This window comes from Paroedura picta, chromosome 4, assembly GCF_049243985.1.
Source record: "Paroedura picta isolate Pp20150507F chromosome 4, Ppicta_v3.0, whole genome shotgun sequence".
Classification (NCBI taxonomy): Eukaryota; Metazoa; Chordata; class Lepidosauria; order Squamata; family Gekkonidae; genus Paroedura; species Paroedura picta.
Genome location: NC_135372.1, coordinates 44,857,084 through 44,878,191, shown reverse-complemented (window position 1 = coordinate 44,878,191; position 21,108 = coordinate 44,857,084). Strand labels below are relative to the sequence as shown.

The 21,108-nt window shown below is 42.6% G+C and overlaps 1 protein-coding gene across 3 annotated transcripts in view; it reads left to right on the top strand.

The window, feature by feature from the left end:
• BRINP3 (BMP/retinoic acid inducible neural specific 3) overlaps positions 1 to 21,108 on the top strand; it is a 324,516-nt gene that overhangs the window by 231,987 nt on the left and 71,421 nt on the right. For all 3 annotated transcript variants that reach the window (XM_077332678.1, XM_077332677.1, XM_077332676.1), the window contains exons 5-6: positions 4,003 to 4,108; positions 16,708 to 16,944. In XM_077332678.1, the coding sequence (XP_077188793.1) occupies positions 4,003 to 4,108; positions 16,708 to 16,944 (343 nt within the window). The remainder of the gene's footprint in view (positions 1 to 4,002; positions 4,109 to 16,707; positions 16,945 to 21,108) is intronic.

Genomic DNA, 21,108 nt, shown 5'->3' with positions numbered 1-21,108 from the left:
TATTCCAACAGCTATCCAGATGCTGGGATAATAATTTAGAGAATGCAGACAAGGGTTGTGGGGATAGTTGGCGGGTATGGGACTATTATTTCCATCCCTAGCATGAGGCCCACAACTTGGGGAGACTTTGCAGCTTAACTGTCTTCCAAACCTTCCAGTGTTTCAAGGTAGAAACGCTCTTCCACCAACAAGCCCTGCTGGGCAATGTCCTTGCCCATTATCCTGGAATGAGTGAGTACCATATTGAGGAACAGGTATCAGAAGAGCCATTGGATATCACTGCCATAAAGCATCTGATCTGTTCCTATATCATTCATCCTTTGTAGAACAGTAAATCTAATTAGAATATAGACTTGTTTTCTTGGCAAAATATCTTGTTTTCCAAAGTTTACCAAATGTTAGACAGGTTGCTGTGAACAAATTAAGAATCCACACTCTGATGGAAATCAATGGAACAAAAGTTCCTAAATTTTTGTTTTAAAAGATTAATACCAGTTTCCTGAATTCTCTAGTATGTTGACATGGCTACCTCATAAGGGGGGGGGGGATGCTTTGGCAGGTTTATAATACCAGCCTGCTCCTTCTGATATTTTTTAAATACTGAGGGACGTACTATTGATAAACTCATTGCAATATATTTTCTTGAAACAGAAAGCTGACTGACAGGTAGATCTCTGTGTAAAAGGAGATGTCTGTACCTTGATCTCATTCTCGTAATCTAAGTCAGGGGTAGTCAGCCTGTGGTCCTCCAGATGTTCATGGACTACAATTCCCATGAGCCCCTGCCAGCATTTGCTGGCAGGGGCTCATGGGAATTGTAGTCCATGACCATCTGGAGGACCACAGGTTGACTACCTCTGATCTAAGTGTTTACACAGTTTTCTATTGTTCTGTTCTCTTCTCCATTGACCCAGAAGCAACAAGAATATGATGATTATCTTTTTCCATATTAATGCCTCTATCAAAATCTCCCTTAAATAACTTAGTAGCCAAGAAACTTTAAACATATAAAAACTAAAATACAGTGAAGGCTGCATTCCAGTTGTGTGATTGATTAATTTCCACACATATCCTCTCTCTCTGTCTGTCTCTCTCTTTCTCTCTGTCTGTCTCTGTCTGTTTGTGTGTCTGTCATGTTATTACTTACAAGCATCAAAGATGCAATCTACCAAAAAACCTTTTTCTGCCCTGGCACGCCATTGAAGTAGATTAGACTTTGGCAGGAGCAGAGATGTGGTCATATGTATTCTTCTTCGCTTGTACTTCCAGTTCATTCTCATTCAAGCATGCCTATCCTAAAGTAACCAGCTAAAGGTAGGCTAATCATTAGCACATGTACTCTTGCAAGAGCTCCATGTATCTGGTACTTTTTATAGGCAAACTTTTACAGAGCAAACTGAGAGGCTTTTCCCTCCTACCCCCTCACATTCGTTCACAGCCCTCGGACATTTTTCAAGGATGCCTGGCCCCCTCTCCCGCCCACCTCGTATAATAAATCAGTGGCAATCAGTGCCTATATTCAATTGTCTTGAATGGCCTTTCTGAATGAAGGATGAACGTGAATATGCAAAAGCAGAGCATGTAATGATTATGCTAATGACCACAGCTCCCTTATTTGGTTACCTTAGAAGTTACAAGCCATAATGAGAATGAATGGGAAGTACAAATATGATCACATAAATCCTCATTATAAAACAACATTCTGGGTTCAGATTACATTAAAGGCAAATGCCTTCATGAATAAAAGAAGGGGCTCGAAGGACTGGCCTTGCTGGGTCAGAGCAAAGGTCCATTTCCTCCAGCCCTCTGTTTCGCACAGCAGTCAGTCAGATGGCCCTTGGTGTCATCAAGGTGATGCCTCTTGTTCCCAGGGGCATCTGACTAGGCAGTCTTCTAAACAGCAGTCTTGTGAATAGTCATATATTTTTTTTTCCCTTGGGTTGTTGACCTCAAGGCGGGGGCTACCCAGGGTCAGGCAATGGCAGACCACCTCTGGACATCTCTTGCCTTGAAAACTGTACAGAGTTGCCATAAGTCAACAATAACCATGGAAATAAACCTCTCACTCTTCTGCCCCCTGCACTCATTTTCAGTTATTTTAAATTATTAGATTATTGAATTAAAATCATTTCTGGTTTTTCAGCTGTAAGTTACAAAAGGTAGAATATTGTAAGGTGTCGTCTTAGATGCTAGGCAAGAAAAGCAGGCGTGGAAGGGTTCTCAGGTTTAACTGTACCTAATCAAAACAAATTAATTATGCACAACATTGATTAAATGTGGTACCTGTTATCTAAAGGTATGCAACTGGTATTTTGTTTCTTGTGCATTGATTTTCAAAGCGAGTTCAGGGATTGCTCAGAAACAAGTGAACACCTTTGCTATCCTTGTCAGTCAGTTTGGTGTGGTGGTTACGAGTGCGGACTTCTAATCTGGCAAGCCAGGTTTGATTCTGCACTCCCCATATGCAGCAAGCTGGGTGACCTTAGGCTCGCCACAGCACTGATAAAACTGTTCTGACCGAGCAGTGATATCAGGGCTCTCTCAGCCTCACCCACCTCACAGGATGTCTGTTGTGGGGAGAGGAAAGGGAAGGCGACTGTAAGCTGCTCTGAGACTCCTTTGGGTAGAGAAAAGCGGCATATAAGAACCAACTCTTCTTCTTCTTCAGTTCTTCAGGTGAAGGACAGTGGGGACTGGAAACCATGTTGTCAATTTGTTTTGGGTAGTGATGACATTGTATTGTTATATACAATTCTTATTTATTACTACAATCAGAAGGTTCAAATTAGGATTATTGTCATAAAATTGCATGGTATTCTATATGTGGAAGGAGTGACACAAATACCTGGGGCCCTAGATCTTAGGCCACTGCAATTTATGATCATTATTTATCAGTAGGGTTGTCAGGTCCCTCCTGGAAACCAGCAGGGGATTTGGTAACTTACCAGGAAAGGGAGGGAGGGTCAGGTGACATTATCAGCTATGTGGTGGCATTACTTCTGGTGGACACTGTAATTGACGACAGCATGCTGTGATTTCACAGCAATACTCAGGTATTTGGGCAAAACGTCTGCGTTAAAAATGGCTTCTACCATAGAGGTTTTGCCCAAATACCAGAATGTCACATGGACAATCACTAGTGTGGTGTTATCCCTTCCTTTGTATGTGATATCACCTTTCTCCTGATTAGTTCCCCTGCCTACCAGCTGACAGGTGACTGGGGTGTGGCATGGAAGCAGGAGACTCCCATCTCCACTGGTGGAGCTGGCAACCCTATTAAAAAGTGGGGTTTATTTATTTATTATTAAAGTCTATGCATTCCTCCTTTCCCACTGATTATGATCACTTATTTGGGGGTGGGGGATGTTGGTAGAGGTTCTGAGTCACATCCTAATTTAAATTAACTTTGCAAAAAGTGTATGCCCTCTTAAACACTACCCCCTTTCCCCTATATGTATATTGTAGGATTGCGGTAAAGTATTTTTATTTTGAAAAAGTATTGCATTTGGCAAACTAAAATGTAACAATATTACTTTGAAATACACCTGGAAGATTCAATGATATGCTCTAGCTAAAGAAAAACACCTTTAAAAGATGTGGGAGAGTGAAATGTAAATTGCCCATTATATGGGACTTTAAAATGTTTCACTTTGGATGCTTAACTTTTACAAGTTTCCTTTTTTTTAAAGCATTACTAAAAGAGTAATGGCCAAAGGAAAACCCCCAAAGGTGAGAAATTCAAAGAATTCCGAGATTCTTGCTGAAACGTGCCAAATTTAATCTCAACTCCATAAAGTAATCATAAGATCTAACAAACAAGCCTCTGCGAGCTTTGGCAGAGGTGGCTAAAATTACATTTCAGCACTGGGAAGATGCCATGCCACTTTTATCTGTCTGTGTGAATGAGCTCTGCTATTGCACTGTACCTGGTCTTTTGTGCAGAAAACTCCACATATATTCCATATAATATAGCAAATGGTTTTCCATTCCCTTGCTCACTAGGTAACAGAAACCCGGACTGGTCCTCTTGGCTGCAGTAACTATGACAACCTAGATTCTGTCAGTTCTGTTCTGGTACAGAGTCCGGAAAATAAGATTCAGTTGCAAGGTACGTGGGTGGAATTTTGTTCAAATTTCTTGTGAAGAAGGAAAACATTTATAGTGTCTGTAATTTCCTGCATACGTCTGTCTGAACGGTGCATTTCAAGGGTCAATTCAAATGTCTCATTTTCCTAATCTTGCCTTAAACACGAGAACAGAAACCTACCTTCTCTTTGCTCCGCTGAGAAGTTCATGTACAGGAAGCCTCTGGCATTCTAAGCAGGTTTGCTGCTTCTGTGTGGTCAAGCCACTCAAGATACTTGATACTACAGGGATAGTAAATTTCCAAAGATTTCGTCATCCAGATTTTCCCCTGGAATTTGAAATGACCTGTTCTTTAGAAAGTGGAACTTGTATATTAATAATACTTCTGTTTTAAAAATTGATTTCCAAACTTTCCACAGAGTCTTGTGCAGTTTGCAATTGGCTACAGTTTTTCCCCTCCCTCTGTTCCTATTGATCTTTATCACTAGGGCTTAGGTCTCCCACCTAACAGCTAAGCAAGCTCTTGCGGCATCTCCGTGGGAACCACAGGGGACTCCTGGCAAATATCAGTCTGCGAGACAATCATAGTCATTCCGCGCACCATATTTTTGGCGTATGATGTCATCATTATCCAGTTTCCCAGCAGCAAACTGGTAGCTACATCCTCCATTATAAAGCTGGGGAATCGCCTAAAGTGGATTCCTCAAGCTAAAAAGCGCAAGCTAGAGAAGAGCAACCAGCAGGCTATTCGGCAAGGAAATGTGCAGAGTCCAAGTAGCTCCAGTTCTCGCCCTCATACCAGCCTCCTTCTCCCAGGGACGGGGCTTAAAAAAAAAAAAACTGCCTAGAACAACAAACAGGCGATCAATCCTGCAGGCAAAGCACACACAAAAAATTCCCCACAGTTTAAACACAAAGCATGCCTCTCTGCAGTCCCCCCCTCCCACAAAAGAAACCAGGAGGCTTGTGCCAGGGCCCGAATCGGCAGCTTCAGCCGCAACTTCCATTTAATGGCAGCATTGGTTAAAATAGGAATTTCAGCTTTTCCACCTTTCCAGGGGCCTGGAGGAGTGGGAGTTTGAGGTACAGCCTCCAAAATTTCAGGGTAGCTTCAGGAGGCTCTTCCCTGACTCCCCTCCAAATGTCAAAAGGATTGGTGCAAGGGGTCGGCTTCTAGGGGCTTCCGAAAAGGGTGCCCCCATCCCTCCGTAGGTTAGAATGGAGGGAAGGGGGCACCCACCTCCTGGAAAGGCGGAAAAGCCAAAAAATCCCATTTTAGTCAATGGAGGAAGTGGACTGGCTGCCTGGCTTGATTGACAGGCAGAAGAGAGTCGCTTGTAAAGTGTGTTGCTCTCTTTGGCCATTTCAAGCAGACATGCAGAATGTAAGAAGTGTGAAAAGGCGGCAGACTGCAGCGAATTAGCAAAAAGGTGAGGAATGGCTCAATAATCTTTAGTGCTACACCACTCAGCTAGTGTAGCGCTATTTTTAGCGATGGGCGGAAATGCCCTCAAGATGACTTCCTGGGCTCATAACATTACCAGCAGGAGATAGCAGAAGCCCTGGGTTTCCCTTGCTTGACCTGCTGAGATAACCTGCCTCAATGTAACTGATGAGGATATTGATAAAACATTGCAAAAAAAAAAAGTGACATCATTATTAGTACAGTTGTATTAAGATTGCTTTCTTTGTAACATTTATCAATGTACTGGAACTCATGTGTATGTTGGCAAGACACGATACAACTGGAGTCCTTATGTGATCTTGTTTATAATCACAGTAAGGTTACCTTTCTCCCTCCCCCCCCCACCATTTTATCAAAGACACATGAATGTTGGTAGCATAGAAAAGAATGAGTAAACTGGAAGAAAGAACACTGTAATGCACGTGATCCAGTCCCAGAATTAACTCCAGAAATCCTTGTGCTTCAACTGATGTTAATAGAATAAAAGCTTCTTGCCTGAGAGTCTCAAGTGCTGTTGCTGATCAGAGTAGACACGTTGGGCTAGATGGACAGATGGCCTGATTCAGCATAAATTTCATGTCCGAGAAACAAGACACTATCGAAAATGAATATAAATGTCTACCTTCATTATTGCTGCATCTGTCACACCATCAGAATGTTAATTTTCTATAGCCTGCATGCGTGCGAGTACAATCTGTATGCAGGGAGACTGTGCATTCAAATATTTCAAATGAAGAACACTCTTGTGTTCAGGCAGTTGTGCTTCTTTATGAAACCAAAACCCTTGGCCAATGACAGCAGAAACACTTGAAAATGGTGGTGGGGCTAAGACCCCGCTTCCATGTTTTAAATACACATGTGCCTGAGAGTAAAGACATCTGCAGAAGGTTCTTTACAACCCTGAGACAAAACCTGTGTTAATCGTGTCAACATATTTCACAGATGTGAAAGAATACACAGTGTCAGTATGATTTTTCAGCAGTGGCTGACTTGAGGAAGCACAGGGAGAATGTAAGAAGAGAACAAACTGGACCTGGCCAGTTCCTCTGGAGAGTCAGTAATAGGGCCAGACGGCCAAGATCTTCCTCCGATGTTGCTTCCTGGCTCTGGGATTCAGAGATTTAGTGCCTCTGAAAATGGAGGCTCCCCTCAATCATCAGGCTAATAGCCACTGACCTATTCTCTATGAATTTATCTAACCCCTTTAAAACTGTTTATTCCTGTGACCAGCATTAAATCCTCTGGTACCGAATTCCACATTTTAATGTGGCCCTCAGAAAGCAGTAAGAGATCCTGGAGCTACAGCTGTAGCATCGTCCAACATACAGCTATGAAATTGACAGCAGCCCTGGCACCTGGGGTCATCCCCTGCACCCATATCAAGGATGTGCTGTCTACTCAGTAGCTGCAGGACCTTTTATCATTGACTCTTGGCATCCACTGGTAAGGAGGCGACATATCTGTCCCTGCCAACCACTGCTGGCATGCATATAGGCTTCTTGTTAGATAAACCATCTGAGGTATTTCAAGGAAAGGTAGTAGAAGTCTGTTAAAAAGTAACTCAATTCCACATATCCCCAGGTAGTCAAGGAGTTCATTCATAAGATGGTCAAGGAGTTCATCTATAAGCACATCTCCAGTTGGCTCATCATAAAGCACAGTTTGAAGCGAATTTGGATCTTCCTGCTCAGGAGTCCTGCAAAGAATTTTGAGGGAAGCCAAAAGTGTTTCAATAAGGCTAGTGAATCCCAGGATTGGGGGGGGGGGAATATGATGAGATAAGGATCATACATGGTCATGGGTTGACTTTCCCTAGCTATTCTTGAACATTTTCTGGTGGGTGACCAGTTGATGAGTCAACCGTTACCAAATGTTATACATTTTAATAACATTAAGTGAAGCTTCTCTTAGCTTTTAACCTGGAGTACCAGTACCAATTTTTAAAAAGGAATCAAATAGCAATAGTCAAGTAAGCTACCTGAATGAGAATGTCACAAAACTTATCCAAGATTGATGCAAGGTCATCAGTGGTTATATTATTCACTTGGGATCTTGCCCTTGAAATATTTGATGGGATCATTGGATGAAATGTGTTCCCTTAGTGGTGGCAGCATGTTTCCCAATGAAACTCCCTGAGATGCTGACGTATTTGCAGGGTTAAACTGATTCTGCAAGCTGTCTGCAAATAATATTTTGGAGGACTTCAGGAGCAGGCAATGAGAATTATCTTCCCATTGAACTGACGTTCAAAATTCAAGATTCCCTCTCCCCTTCCTCTCATAATAGGACTGCCTATTGTGAGCATCACATTATATGCCTGATATTTTGGGGCAGTAACAGCTTGATAGATGATCCTGTCATTTTCATTGAGGCTCATATCTCCACTGTGTTTATGGAAATTATTTGCCATTCAGAAGCTGTTCTCTTGGTGCTCGACATAATATTTGTCAGTAAAATGCTTAGGAAATTGGTTGTTACATCAATCACAGGCCTGTTTTGATACATGCTGTATGATTCCCCGTCAAAGTCAAAAACATAGCACAAGAGTTACTTTTTCATAAATCCATTTTGGAGTCAATGCCATCTTGTGGAATAAAGAGCTCCATGCTGAAAAGTTTTCATTTATCCCAAATTATGCTTTAGTTCATGCCTAAATCATCAATGAAATTTACATATTTTGCCACTCAAAGGAAGCTGTTTTTTAGCTGTGTTTTTCATCAGCTGTCACCATGTGGCTTTGAAGCTTTACACAGCCATGGCTGCTGGTGGAATACTTTTTGGGTGGGAAACATCCTGTTGCTATTTCAGGGTGAATTTAAAGTGTAACCCTAAGCAGGTCAACTTAGAAGCACGTCCTGTTTCATTGAGTTGAGCTTCCTCCCAGGTAAGTGTTTTTAGTATGGTAATTTTCCAGGGTGGATTTCAAGATGGACCTGCCATACCTAAATAATCTTTAGCAGCACTAATTGGGAGGCAGTGGTAAAGTAGGATGCAGCTCCAGGATCACTATTGTTATGTTCAATAACTTAAGCATCAGGATGGATGAGAAAACAAGCTGAGGAGGTCCAGGAGATCCAATGCAAAGCATTTAGTACAAATCCATACAATAGCTAAGAAAAGGTTAAAAACAAGCAGTTTCCTTGCTGTGCTGAACCTCCACTGAAGCCTGTTCCAGCCTGTGCCTTCTAATAAGCCAACTTCAATCAAGTGCCCGATGTTCTGGGACTTTGCTTTGTTGGGTCAGAGGGTAAACATCTGGTTGCACTTTCCATGGGCCGTGACACTGTGCAAGCATATAGCACCTTATTGGCTAGCAGCCCTCTGTCTAGGTGAGCAGCAATGTTGTTCACAGATGCTAATCAATAAACACATACATGCATGGTTCAGTGATCTGACCTCTGCTTCCTAAGCTGCCTCCCAAAACTTGATTGCCATGCATAGCTGAAGGTAGTTCCTGCGGGCACTTTCTACCTAGGATTGCCATACTTCACTGGAAGGGAGAATCCCCCACTCCTGGGCCCCACCTGACCCCCACTGATCAAATGGCCAGTAGGCGGGAAGCCCAGGATGCATCACTGACAACATATTTATGTCTCTTCCAGTGTGTACCAGAGGCGATGTCATCATCTTGATGACATGTCAGCAATGCTTTGGGGTTTGGATAAATCATTTATGGTACAAGCCATTTTTACCATAGAATTTTTGCCCCCAAAGCATCAGTGCAATGGTCCAATGTGATGTTATCACTTACAGCCTGACACCACATCCTTAGCAACTTAGCCTGGACCTCCTCCTATTTCTGATAGTCCCCTCACCTCCTGCTGGTTGCCAGGAGGGACTTGGCATCCTTTTTCCGACTCATTATATAAATTGCCAGGGCACAGCTAGCAACCCCGCTCCTACTAAAAACAGAATTGATATGACGGATGCTCTAGCATCTGTCCGGTGACATAAATATGGCAGGGCAATTCTGATGTGCGTTCCTTTTCCTGCAACAAAACAGGGTCCTGGGAGGCCTCCTGCTGTAGCAGGAGGCCTGATATCTTTGCAAACCAAGTATTACTGCATTTCCAGTTCACAGTATTTTATTGCTTTACTTCTTATGAGGAGAGTTGAAGGCTAGAAGTAGCATTCATTCCCCATTGTGTACAATTATATATTTTCTTTATTAAGGTCTTTATATCTTGCCAACCATGGCAGCACAGATAAACATAATGCACTGCCCATCTGCTTTCAAATAAGTTAGGCAGACTTCTAAAACTCAGGAATGCAAAGCCTGAGATGCTAGTAGGAGCAGCCTAATTGCTTCAGGCTAGTCACTTATTACTACAACAAAGGCTCTGTTATGACCCTATCCACTCGAGGGGGCATAACTTCCAGCTAAGGAAGTGTAACTTAGATGAAGCCAAGGGACTCTTCATTCTGTGGAAGGCTTGTTGAAATCAATGGAGAAAAAAACGTTTAGGGTTCAGTCTGCGTAGTTCCAATGCCAAATGATAAAATCCATATAAAAATGATTTCTCATCTACCTGGATTAGATTCCTTTAATTACAGCAGCATGGCGTGTATATACATTTAACAGTTCAGCAAGGTTTAAAAGCTAAAGAATCGGATTCCACGTTGCTAGCAAACCCTATCAGCAATGATGGACACCTGTGCACACAGCAGGTGTGCAAATTACACGATGATTTCCCAAGGATTCTGCTGCCCAGCTTGGTGTAGTGGTTAAGTGTGGCAGCCTCTCATCTGGAAAACCAGGTTTGATTTTCCGCTCCTCCACATGCAGTCATCTAGCTCAGGGGTAGTCAACCCGTGGCCCTCCAGATGTCCATGGACTACAATTCCCATGAGCCCCTGCCAGCGTTTGCTGGCAGGGGCTCATGGGAATTGTAGTCCATGAACATCTGGAGTATCACAGATTGACTACCCCTGATTTAGCTGACCTCGGGCTAGTCTCAGTTTTCTCAGATTTCTCAGTCTCACCTACCTCACAGGGTGCCTGTTATGGGGAGAGGAAAGGTAGACAACTCTAAGTTGCATTGTGACTCCTTTGGATAGTGGAGAGCAGGGTACAAACAACCAGCTCTTCTTCTTCAGTGACCTTTCCCCCTATTTGGGGGAGAAACTTTTTTGGCTCCACTTTGACAGGGACTCAATCAGATGATACATATGGCATGATTTGGGCTGGGGGACTCCTGACTAAGTCGGGTCACGTATATTCTCTAGTTGTCCCTGTCCATTGTGGCAGAAAATTAAAGGGAACCACTTCTCCATTTGTTTGTAAGGAACAAGGGAAAGGGAACGGGCAAGAATATTAGAGGTGGAGAATGGACAACCAGGTCTTCAGAATCTAGGCTAAGAGTGAACAAATGTGTTTCTCTGACCAGCATGGTGCCCTCAGAATTCTTCTGTCTTACAGGCATCCGCCTCTGCTGCCTGGTTATGTGGGCCTTTCTGACAGAATAGCCACGGAGACATATTGTACACTCTGTTCAAACAAGAGAGCTGCTTCCTGACAACATTATAATTGAACAAGCAGCAACTGTCAGAGAGCAAGCAATTTCTTTTACTGTTTTGCATCATACATTTCCACAAGTGAAACATCCTTTTTTTCAGGAAAACCAACATTGTGAATGATCTCGGTGTTTGTTTCAGTTCTTTGACTTATTAAAACCAACAGTCTTATTATCGAAGGAGGCAATTCAAAGGACCATGGGGTGGGGGGAGAATTTAACTGCTTCACTGTACCTTTTTGGAATGCAGGGGAGAGATCTACCTGAATGAGATCTACCTTACCAACATTGACTTGTGCCAGCCCAGCACAAAACCATGTGTCCGCTTGCCAGTGGTTAGTTTATAAAACCAGGATTCAGGATTATCTCTCAGATCCTGCCTTGCCTCAAAAGGCTGGTTTCATATCATATCCACTTCAGGAGAATGCTCCAGGATTAAGCTGGGATATCCATATTTGTGCATCATGAGAAACCAGTTAAAACTAACTGTGGTTAATAAACCAGTTGAAGCAGTGATTTCAGATCCTGGCTTGAGGGCTTGGGCAGTCTTTAGCTGTAGGCTGCCCAGGACAGCTGTCCTAGGCCCCATGATGGTGGTGAGACATGTTGGACCATCCAGCTGTCACACTGCTGCCACTTTAAGCCTCTGCAACTGTGGTGGGTGACGGTGACTTCAGGACAGCACTCAGCCACTCAGCTACATGGAAGTGGAGGAGCCCTTGACCACCCTAAAGCTGTGAATCTATCATATCCCCACACCCTCTAGTTAGGGGCATACTGGGAGGCAAAAATAGCCCAGGAAAGGGATGGTGGAAGGTTATGGCAGTGGCTGCTTATGCAAACTTCCTACAGAAGAGGCTGTTCATGCTCTCCCATTTGGACTGCTGTCTTGTTATGGCTTCTTCTCCACTCATAAAAGACAACAGCTTGGACTAGAGGTGGTAGTGATTTTGCCTCCCTCTATGGACTTCCCAAGAGTCCCCTAAGCCTACCCCATTTGAGGGACCCTCCATTAATCGAATGATCTTCAAATAGACAATCACACTAACCATCATTTAATTAAACCATGATTATATCCAGTGTCTGAACTGACATATACAGTATATATATGCCTATATGGTAGCTAGTGCCCCAGAGAAATGGTTCCCAGCACATCTTTTTCCTTGAGCTGCTAGCTTTTCAAGAGAGAGGCATTCAAACTTGAGACTTTCAACTCCGTTTTGAAGTGGCTCAGTCTAAGGAGGACAGTATCATTGGTGAATATTGAGGAATGTTGATAAATCTGCAGTCCTGAGAAGAGTTACAGTATTCCAAGTCTGAGGAATGCAATAGTTTTAGAAAGGCATAACTCTGTTTAGGTTTGCTCTGATTGAAGCATTAAAGAAAAGATCTTAATAAACACAGAAGGGGTAGGGAATAAAACCATCATTTCACCTTGAGGCTCAAACAGGCAAGATGAAGATCCACATGTTTTCTTCTGCTTCTGTAAATTAAATGTAAATTGCAGACTCAGTTTGCCTAAGGAGAATGCAGAGAAGAACTGTGTGGGGGTGTTTATTAATCATTCAACATCCATCCAATTTTGCTGCTTGAAACTGAATTCCCATCTTTATTAAAGAGAGAAGAGCCAAAATCGCACACTTTGCACCTTTTAATGTAAACTGCATGTTATGGACAGAGCAAAGTACATGTTGCTATTCTTATCTTTTTGAACCCTTAGATCAGCCTTTCTCAACATTTTTTACTGTTCAGAAATCCTTGAAACAGTCCTCAGGCTTTGAGAAACCCTAGAAGTGGTACAATTGTGCAAAATAGCATAGCTGTGTACAAGCTCACCTCCCCCCATTTACCATCTGCTCCAGACCCATGATTGGTCATTGCGGGGGGGATGTCAACATGAACATATACAGTCATATCACCTGGTAAATGTTGAACAAATTTAAAAATATATATATAAAATTAACTCCCACCCATTTGGGAAACCCTTCCAGGGCCATCAAAACTCCCCAGGATTTCGAGTCGACTGAAGATGGCGCCATAAAAGCTGGACTTCTGTTCAGCTCTTAAGCCATGCCGAGGGTCAGGAGCTTCTGCACCTGGCTGACCTGAGCAGATACGCAAATCTGCTCGCCGGTCGCCCCAGGAACCGGGAACGGCATCCTGAGGGTCCTACAGATCTGTGGGGAGGTAGGGGGACCGAGCTCCCCAGATCAACAGCGGCGTGTGCTCAAGGTCATGATGGCGCCCTTGTCCCAAACAACTTTACAAGCTTGAAACGACCAGCTGACCTTACATTCTTCCCAGACCAACAGAAGCTGAAGTCTACAACAGTAAGGATTGAAAGCTTTCTGGCTTTTCTCTTTCTTCTCCCACAAGCTCTTCCTCCCCTCTCCTCAACCAATTTACAAGTGAATTCCTTCTTTCGTCGAGTGAGAGACTCCCAGCTAATTATACCCGCTAACCAAACAAAGAGACAGCTTTGAAGTTTTGTTGGAAAAAGTTCAGTGGGGGTAGCTGACTTGATACGGAGATTGACAAACTGATAATTTGGGATTGCCCGTGCTCCCGCAAGACCTCACGAGACTTTCTGTTTATAATTTGTGACTGCCTAGAACCATGGAAAAATTAACTAAGGCACAGCTTTTCCATTTGTTATGCGAAGGGAACTCAAAGATACTGAAAGCAGTCAATAAGCTGGAAAAGGAAATCCGTGGGATTAAGGGGGAGCTTTTGAACGGAGCCGACGGTCTGGAGAGAGCAGCTGATATAGCTCAGCCAATAATAAATCAAACGAAAATTCAATGCTTGGAAGTTAATCAACATGAGGGGGAGAGAGCCAGGGACGTAAAAACCCAAAGTAACTTTGAAGAACCTGGGAAAACAGATTCAAGGAAGGAAAGCACCGAAAACCTGGAAGTCTATTCAGAGCAGGAAGTGATTTGGATCAGCAAAATAAAAAGAGTCTATTCAAAAGCGACAGCACCCAGGAAGCTATCAGGAGATATTCCTGTGCGACCAGAGGAAGAGATCCAGATTGATAAAGTATACAGAGCCTACTCAAAGGCGACTGCAAGCAAGAATCAAGTAAGAGACTTCTTTGGCCCTGACAGAAGGACAATCAGAAACACTCTACTATGGAAAAAAACACAATTTCATTTGCTGCGACCACCTGAAGGATGAGTTGAACAATGGAGTATTCTCCTGGCTTCCTGTGGGAAAGACAGCAGCAGTAACTTTTAGGACAGGACCAATATATGAAGGGAACTGACTTTATATCATCTAAGACAATAATAGAATATATCCTTATAATAGATTATACTCTCATATGTATCAACAACTACTCTGCTAAGGAAGATGGTAATAACTCCTAGATCAGGATCAATATGTGATGGGAACTGAATATGTATGTCAATATGTATGCTAAAAGAGGATGACAAACTATACTTCATAGGTATTAACAAGACGGCAGTAGTAACTCTTAGGTCAGGGCCAATTTATGAAGGGGACTGACCTTATACCATTTAAAATAATAACAGAATATATTCTTATAAGATCATATTCTCATATGTATTATTAATCACTTGGCTAAGAAAAATGGTAAAAACTTCTAGATTAGGAATAATATGTGATGGGAACTGAATATGTATGTTAAAAGAGATGGCAAACCATATCAGCTGGTTGCTTTTTTTCTTAATTTTTCTGTAAATGCTTTATACAATAATAAATAATAAAATTATTAAAAAAAAACTCCCCAGAATTTCATGAAACTTTGGTTGAGAAAGCCTGCCTTAGATCATATCACCAGGTGGAGGTGGGGCTACAGCACTGACAGCTAAACAGGAGTAAAGCATTGTAAACCAAAATACTTTAACCTAACAGGTTTGAAGATTAGCCATCACTCATTCATAGACAACAGCAAAATTTTGCCACGTTGGACTAGCAAGACAACTTCTGCTAATATAGACTGTATACTGGATAGGATTGATTTCCCTTTTGTTTAGATTTTGCTTTCTCTCTGTGGTGGATATTATTGCTATATAGTTTCAAAAGTGTATCTTGACTGCTAGGATCATCATTCCAGTTTTGCTGATGCAGCCTAGCCATTACATAACTGTGTCTCAATAACTTCTGACACTCCTCAGTTAATTTTGAAAATGCTTTCCTTTTTTTGGCTGACTTCACAAAAATAAAACTTAACAGTTGACCTCAGATGGGGATCCATGTTGGTATGCATAGAACAGTTAGTTTGGAGTCGAGTAGCATCTTAGAGATGAACAAAAAGTTTTCAGGGCATAAGCTTTGGAGTGTCAGAGCTCCCTTGGTGTCTGATGATTGTCTGATAAAGGAAAGTATCTTAAACTCTGAAATTCCTGTTTGTCCCCAAGGAGCTACTGGACTCAAATCTAACAGTAGGTAATCCTTCACCTAATAAGCACCACTGATTTGGGTTGATGTGTGGACTATATATAGATATGTAACTAGCTCATACAAGGTTAACTATTTTCAACAGGAAACAAGCCATTAAACTTTATTTTTTATTTTTTATTTTTTTTAAATTGCAACCCTCAAAGTGAAGGGAATAAAATTAAAACAAAAATGGAGCAAATCTACAGATAGGTGTTTATAAACCGTTTCCAAATATGTCTATGTACAAGGTACCATCTGTCCAAATGCTGGTTAGACTTAAAAAGTCCCCAATACTCTGGGTTAACGGAGGTCGGCATTTACTTCTCTAATGTAATGCAAACCTTTGAGCAAATGTAAGGTATGGAGAGTCCATGATTGTTGACCATTAGTTAACCTCCAGGAAACAGGCACATAGTACTCACTTCAATCTCTGGCTTGAGCCTCCTTCACACAGAGACTTGAGAATTGTTTCCTCATGCTGTAGGGCAGGGTTAGTCAACCTGTGGTCCTCCAGATGTCCATGGACTACAATTCCCATGAGCCCCTGCCAGCATTTGCTGGCAGGGGCTCATGGGAATGGTAGTCCATGGATATCTGGAGGACCATAGGTTGACTACCCCTGCTGTAGGGGGAAACCATGGGGTTTTGGGACAAAAGAGTGGCTCAAACAAATATGGTGAGGCTAGCAAGTTGGGTGTGTTCCTCCGGCAGAGGAAGGACACCATCCACATGAGAAAACCTACAAGTCCCTTCTAAATCCTGGTAGTTTTATAGGCTAAAGCTGGCCCCCATGTGGATAGAAAAATCTTCACAATAGAGCCATGCATGGCTATCTTAGGGTTCTGCGATTCTAATGTTTGAAGAAAAAAAATGATTTAAAAAAGAGGATAAAAAACTCAGATGTCAGAAGTACAACCCCCCCCCCCTTCCAAATTTGGGTTGCTATAGTAAACAAAAATGGCACTTGGTCTTATAGAGCAATTGCCACAAACACCAGAAAGAGAAAGTGATACAAAGAACAAGAAGAAGCTTTTGTAGATTGCAAAAGGACAGGCTATTTCATTTATTTTCTAGGCATGCATGAACAGCTGGAGAAGTACAAAAAACGTGGGCCTGTGACATTTGTACACATATTTGCAAAGTTCTTTTAGGTGCTTCGTCAGGACTATAACAATGGTTTGGAGGACACGGTAAGATTTAGTAAGATTGTTTTCCCTTTTTCTTCCCTCTCTTTAGGTCTTCAGCTCATCCTGCCTGAATATTTGCAAGAGCGGTTCGTGCAGGCAGCCCTGAGCTATATTGCCTGCAATTCAGAGGGGGAATTTATCTGCAAGGACAACGATTGTTGGTGTCAGTGTGGCCCCAAATTCCCAGAATGCAACTGTCCGTACATGGATATTCAAGCTATGGAGGAGAATTTACTTCGCATAAGTGAGACCTGGAATGCTTACAACAGCGAGTTTGAAGACTCAGGTGTGATATTTATGTAACTTTTTATACCAATGTGTGGGATACCTCCTACAGTTGCCTTCCACTAAACAGGGTGCCTTATTCCAGTGGAGGACACTTTGCTCTGCTAGGACAGTGTTCCTTATTTTAGCAAGTCTCAGAGGGTAGCCACGCTGGTCTGCAGTAGAACTGTTAGATTCAAGTCCCATGGCACTCTGGGAGCTTTATTTTTCAAAACCTTATACCAGAGGTGAGCAAACCGTGGCTTTCCAGATGTCTGTGGACTACAATCCCCGTGAGCCCCTCCCAATGTGTGTTGGCAGGGGCTCATGGAAATTGTAGTCCATGGACATCTGGAAAGCCACAGTCTGGCTTATCCCCTGAAAATACTGTTGGTGTCTATGGTGCTATTGAACTCTAATCATACTTTACTAAGAGTCAGAGTGATGCAATGGTAGGAATCTTAGAGGAAGATCTAGGACAGGGATAGTCAATCTGTGGTCCTCCAGATGTCCATGGGCTACCATTCCCATGAGCCCCTGCCAGCAAACGCTGGCAGGGGCTCATGGGAATGGTAGTCCATGAACATCTGGAAGACCACAGGTTGACTACCCCTGATCTAGGAGACTGGGGTTTCAATCCACACCCCAAGTTGTGGAAATTTAAGAGAATCTCCTGCTCTACAGAAGGTATACCAGACTACTGGGGACAGTATTAAAACATTATTGGACTTGGTTCTACCAGATTGCTGCACCTAGTCTCTGTTCTCAATACTCATGAAATAGGCCCAGTTTATGACAGGAATTTAGATGACCTTGAGCGAGTCACTTTCGCATCCTAGCTAATCTCAAAGATTTCTCGTGAGAATAAAATACAGAAGGGAGCTCCTTGGAATAAGGGCAGGATTCACTGCATGAGAGAGGTAGAGTCACCATCCCACAATAATGCACTGTGGCAATTCTAAGTTGTTTCACTGAATCTTGGGTAATGATTGTGCTCTCAATGAGCTGCACATTGCTAATGGTGCATAGCAAACACTGGTTTGTGGGGGCTGGATTTGCATACTTTATTTTAGCTCATGTTGACCCACAACTCGTTAAGGGCACAGCTGGGATCGAAATATTTCCCTGGAAGCCTCCTATCACTTGAAAACTGCTGCACAGTTCCTGGAATGTTAGAAAAATATACTGCACCTTTCTCTCTCTCTCTCTCTCTCTCTCTGATTTATAGTACCACAGAAATGAGAAGGGGGAGGAAATGGATACTGGCATGTAAAGAACTACTTCTGCCATTCTTTTGTTTATCCGTTTCTTGACCAGCTGCCTGGCCATATGGTAGGAAAAAACAAGAAACACTAATCAGACCTGGGGAAAAACAGCAAGAGAAATGGGAAGATGTGTGGGAGGCATGTGGATGGGAAATATTGGGGGGAGCCGGAGTTGGCAGGAAATGTGAATACAACTGAGAGCTGGAATGACAAGAATTGCGGATATAGATTAGGAAGTGTGCAATATAAAAGTGAAAGCAAGAAGAATTAACAAAGGACCGTGCACACTTTGGATTATCTTGCATCTGTATTAAAAGCCCACACAGAGGGTTACTTTTAGGGCTGGCGGACATTTCATCCTGACATAGGGGTTCTGTGCTTGGCGGATGATGGAAACCTAGGTTTTACATGTAGCATTTCACACAGACATTTCCTGCGGGATACCTGGACACTAGTGAAAACTGGAAGCACACTCTTACATTTCATGCACCATTCTGTTTTGAGAAAGCCCATACTTTTTGCTTGTTACAAGGGAGAGTAACATGGTTACACTACAGTCCCAGGGGGCAAGGGTGGAGTAAAGACAGGGAGGAAAAAACACCATTCAGAGAGATCAGGGGAAAATAGGCCACAGTTTTTATTGAACATAGCAGAAGGAGTACTGGCAGAGCATGAGTATGACCCAGCTGCATTGGGTGACCCACCTGCTGCTTTAAATAATACCCTCCCACCTGCTGGAGGGGAAGTAAATTGAGGAGTAGCAATCACTGGGATGCCACTTGGGCAGCTGCCACTGTGTGGTTCTTTAGCCACCTGGTGGTGAGAGCCAGCCAACAGCCTCCACAAGAGAATGTGGCTGACTGGCTCAAAGCCCATACTTTTCTCTTATTACAAGGGAGATTAACGTGATTATAATCTTGCTTCTAACAGAGCGCAATTTTGTTCCTCTGTACTTTGTCTTTTTTGTACAATATTGATGCACAAGGTTGCTGATTTAAGACCAAAAGAAGCCAAGTGGCCAAAGCTTAGCTGTTTTTTTCTCTGAGGATAACGGGCTTGAAGTTGCCTTTTCGTTATTTCTACCTTGCTTCACATATGATTCTATTGCACAGGAACCATGGCTCGCAGTAGTTATGAGGCCTTGGGGAGACCAAGAGGGGTCATGAATTTAAAGGGTTTCCAACTGGAACAGAAATGACATTGAGGATGCAATTGGGCAGGGCCTGTAAAGGAAGGGGACTTAGGGACAAAATGCTGGGGGCACTAGTCACCCTAGTAGCCCATGGATCCAGACAAGTAATGTGATTTCATATAATATTTGGGCTGAAACTGGACAGTATAAGGGATCTGCAAATGAAATATTTTCCAGGAAGGCCGTGGAAAAGTAGCTGCTCTCCAGAGGGGCCTAGAAGATTTCCTGAAATTGCAACTAATCTGTAGACTATAGGGATCAGTTCACCTGGAGACTACGACAGCTTCGGAGGGCGATCTCTATGGTATTTCATTGCTGCTAAGCTCCTTCCTCTTCCCAAGCTCCACCCTCCCCAAACTTGGCCTACAAATCTCCAGGAATTTCTCAACCCAGAGCAAGCAAGCTTAGGATCTGATGGCTTTCAGTAGCCTCAAAATCACGCCTTTAGGTCTTGTCATAGAGTAATTTTGCTTGTAGTGAAATTCGTAGAAACCTAAAAAGGCAAAATGTCAACAAAGGTTATTACATTTCCTACTGTTAGACCATCACCTTCTGAAATGTGAATGTAAAAGTCTTGATTTCAGAAGAAACCCAAGAAAACAAGCTATTGCGTGAGGCTGAAAGTAAATGAAAGATGAGGTTGAAAGTAAATGAATGCTAGGCAGTTTCCATATTGGATGCAAGCAGAAGCTGGAGACATATAGTGTGGGTGAAGCATTTTGAAAAAGATCAATGACTAGTATAGACACAAAGGAGCAGATGAAATCTGTCCATGGCCGCCTGAGTAATTGCAATTTGCAGTGTTTTTCAGAAGGAGGGCTGGAAGGACATGAAAGAATCTCATACAACTTGCAGCTTGTCCAGTTGGATGGTAATCTCCATCCCCATCTAAATGCCTCTCCATTGTCATCTCTGCCCTTCAAATCACTTCATTGTATACTAGACCCAGCAGTCTTGTTCCCAGCAGCAACAAAGTATATAAGATGTTTCCACTAAGGTGGTAGTAGTAGTAGTAGTAGTAGTAGTAGTAGTAGTAGTAGTAGTGGTGGTGGTGGTGGTGGTGGTGGTGGTGGTGGTGGTGGTGGTAGCAAGCATTCCAGAAGACAGAATCAGGATACAAGATGATCTTGTCAGGCTGGAAAACTGGACTAAAATGAATTTTAATAGTGAAACGTATATAGTTCTGCATTTAGGTAGGAAAAATCAAATGCATCACTATTGGATGGGTGAGACTTGTCTTGGCAGTAGTATGTGTGAAAAGGATCTGGGGGTCTTAGTAGACGATGCACTAAACATGAAACAGCAGTGTGACTAAAATGGCAAATGGGATTTTGGGCTATATTAAAAGAAGTGTGTCCAGAACACGTGAGGTGATGTTACCACTTTTCTCTGCTCTGGTTAGACCTCACTTGAAGTACTGTGTTCAGTTTGGGGAACCACAACTGAAGAAAGATGTTGAGAAACTGGAGCATGTGCAGAGGAGGATTACAAAGATGGTTAGGATTACAAAGACTTTGGAGACAAAGTCGTATGAGGAAAGGTTGAGGGAACTTAGTCTGTTTAGCCTGGAAAGAAGATGACTAAATGGTGATATGATAGCCATCTTCAAATACTTGAAGGGCTGTCATATAGAAGATGGAGCAAAGTTGTTTTTTGTTGCCACAGAGGGTCAGACCAGAACCAGTGGGTTGAAATTAATTCAAAATAATTTTCAGCTAAATATCCAGTC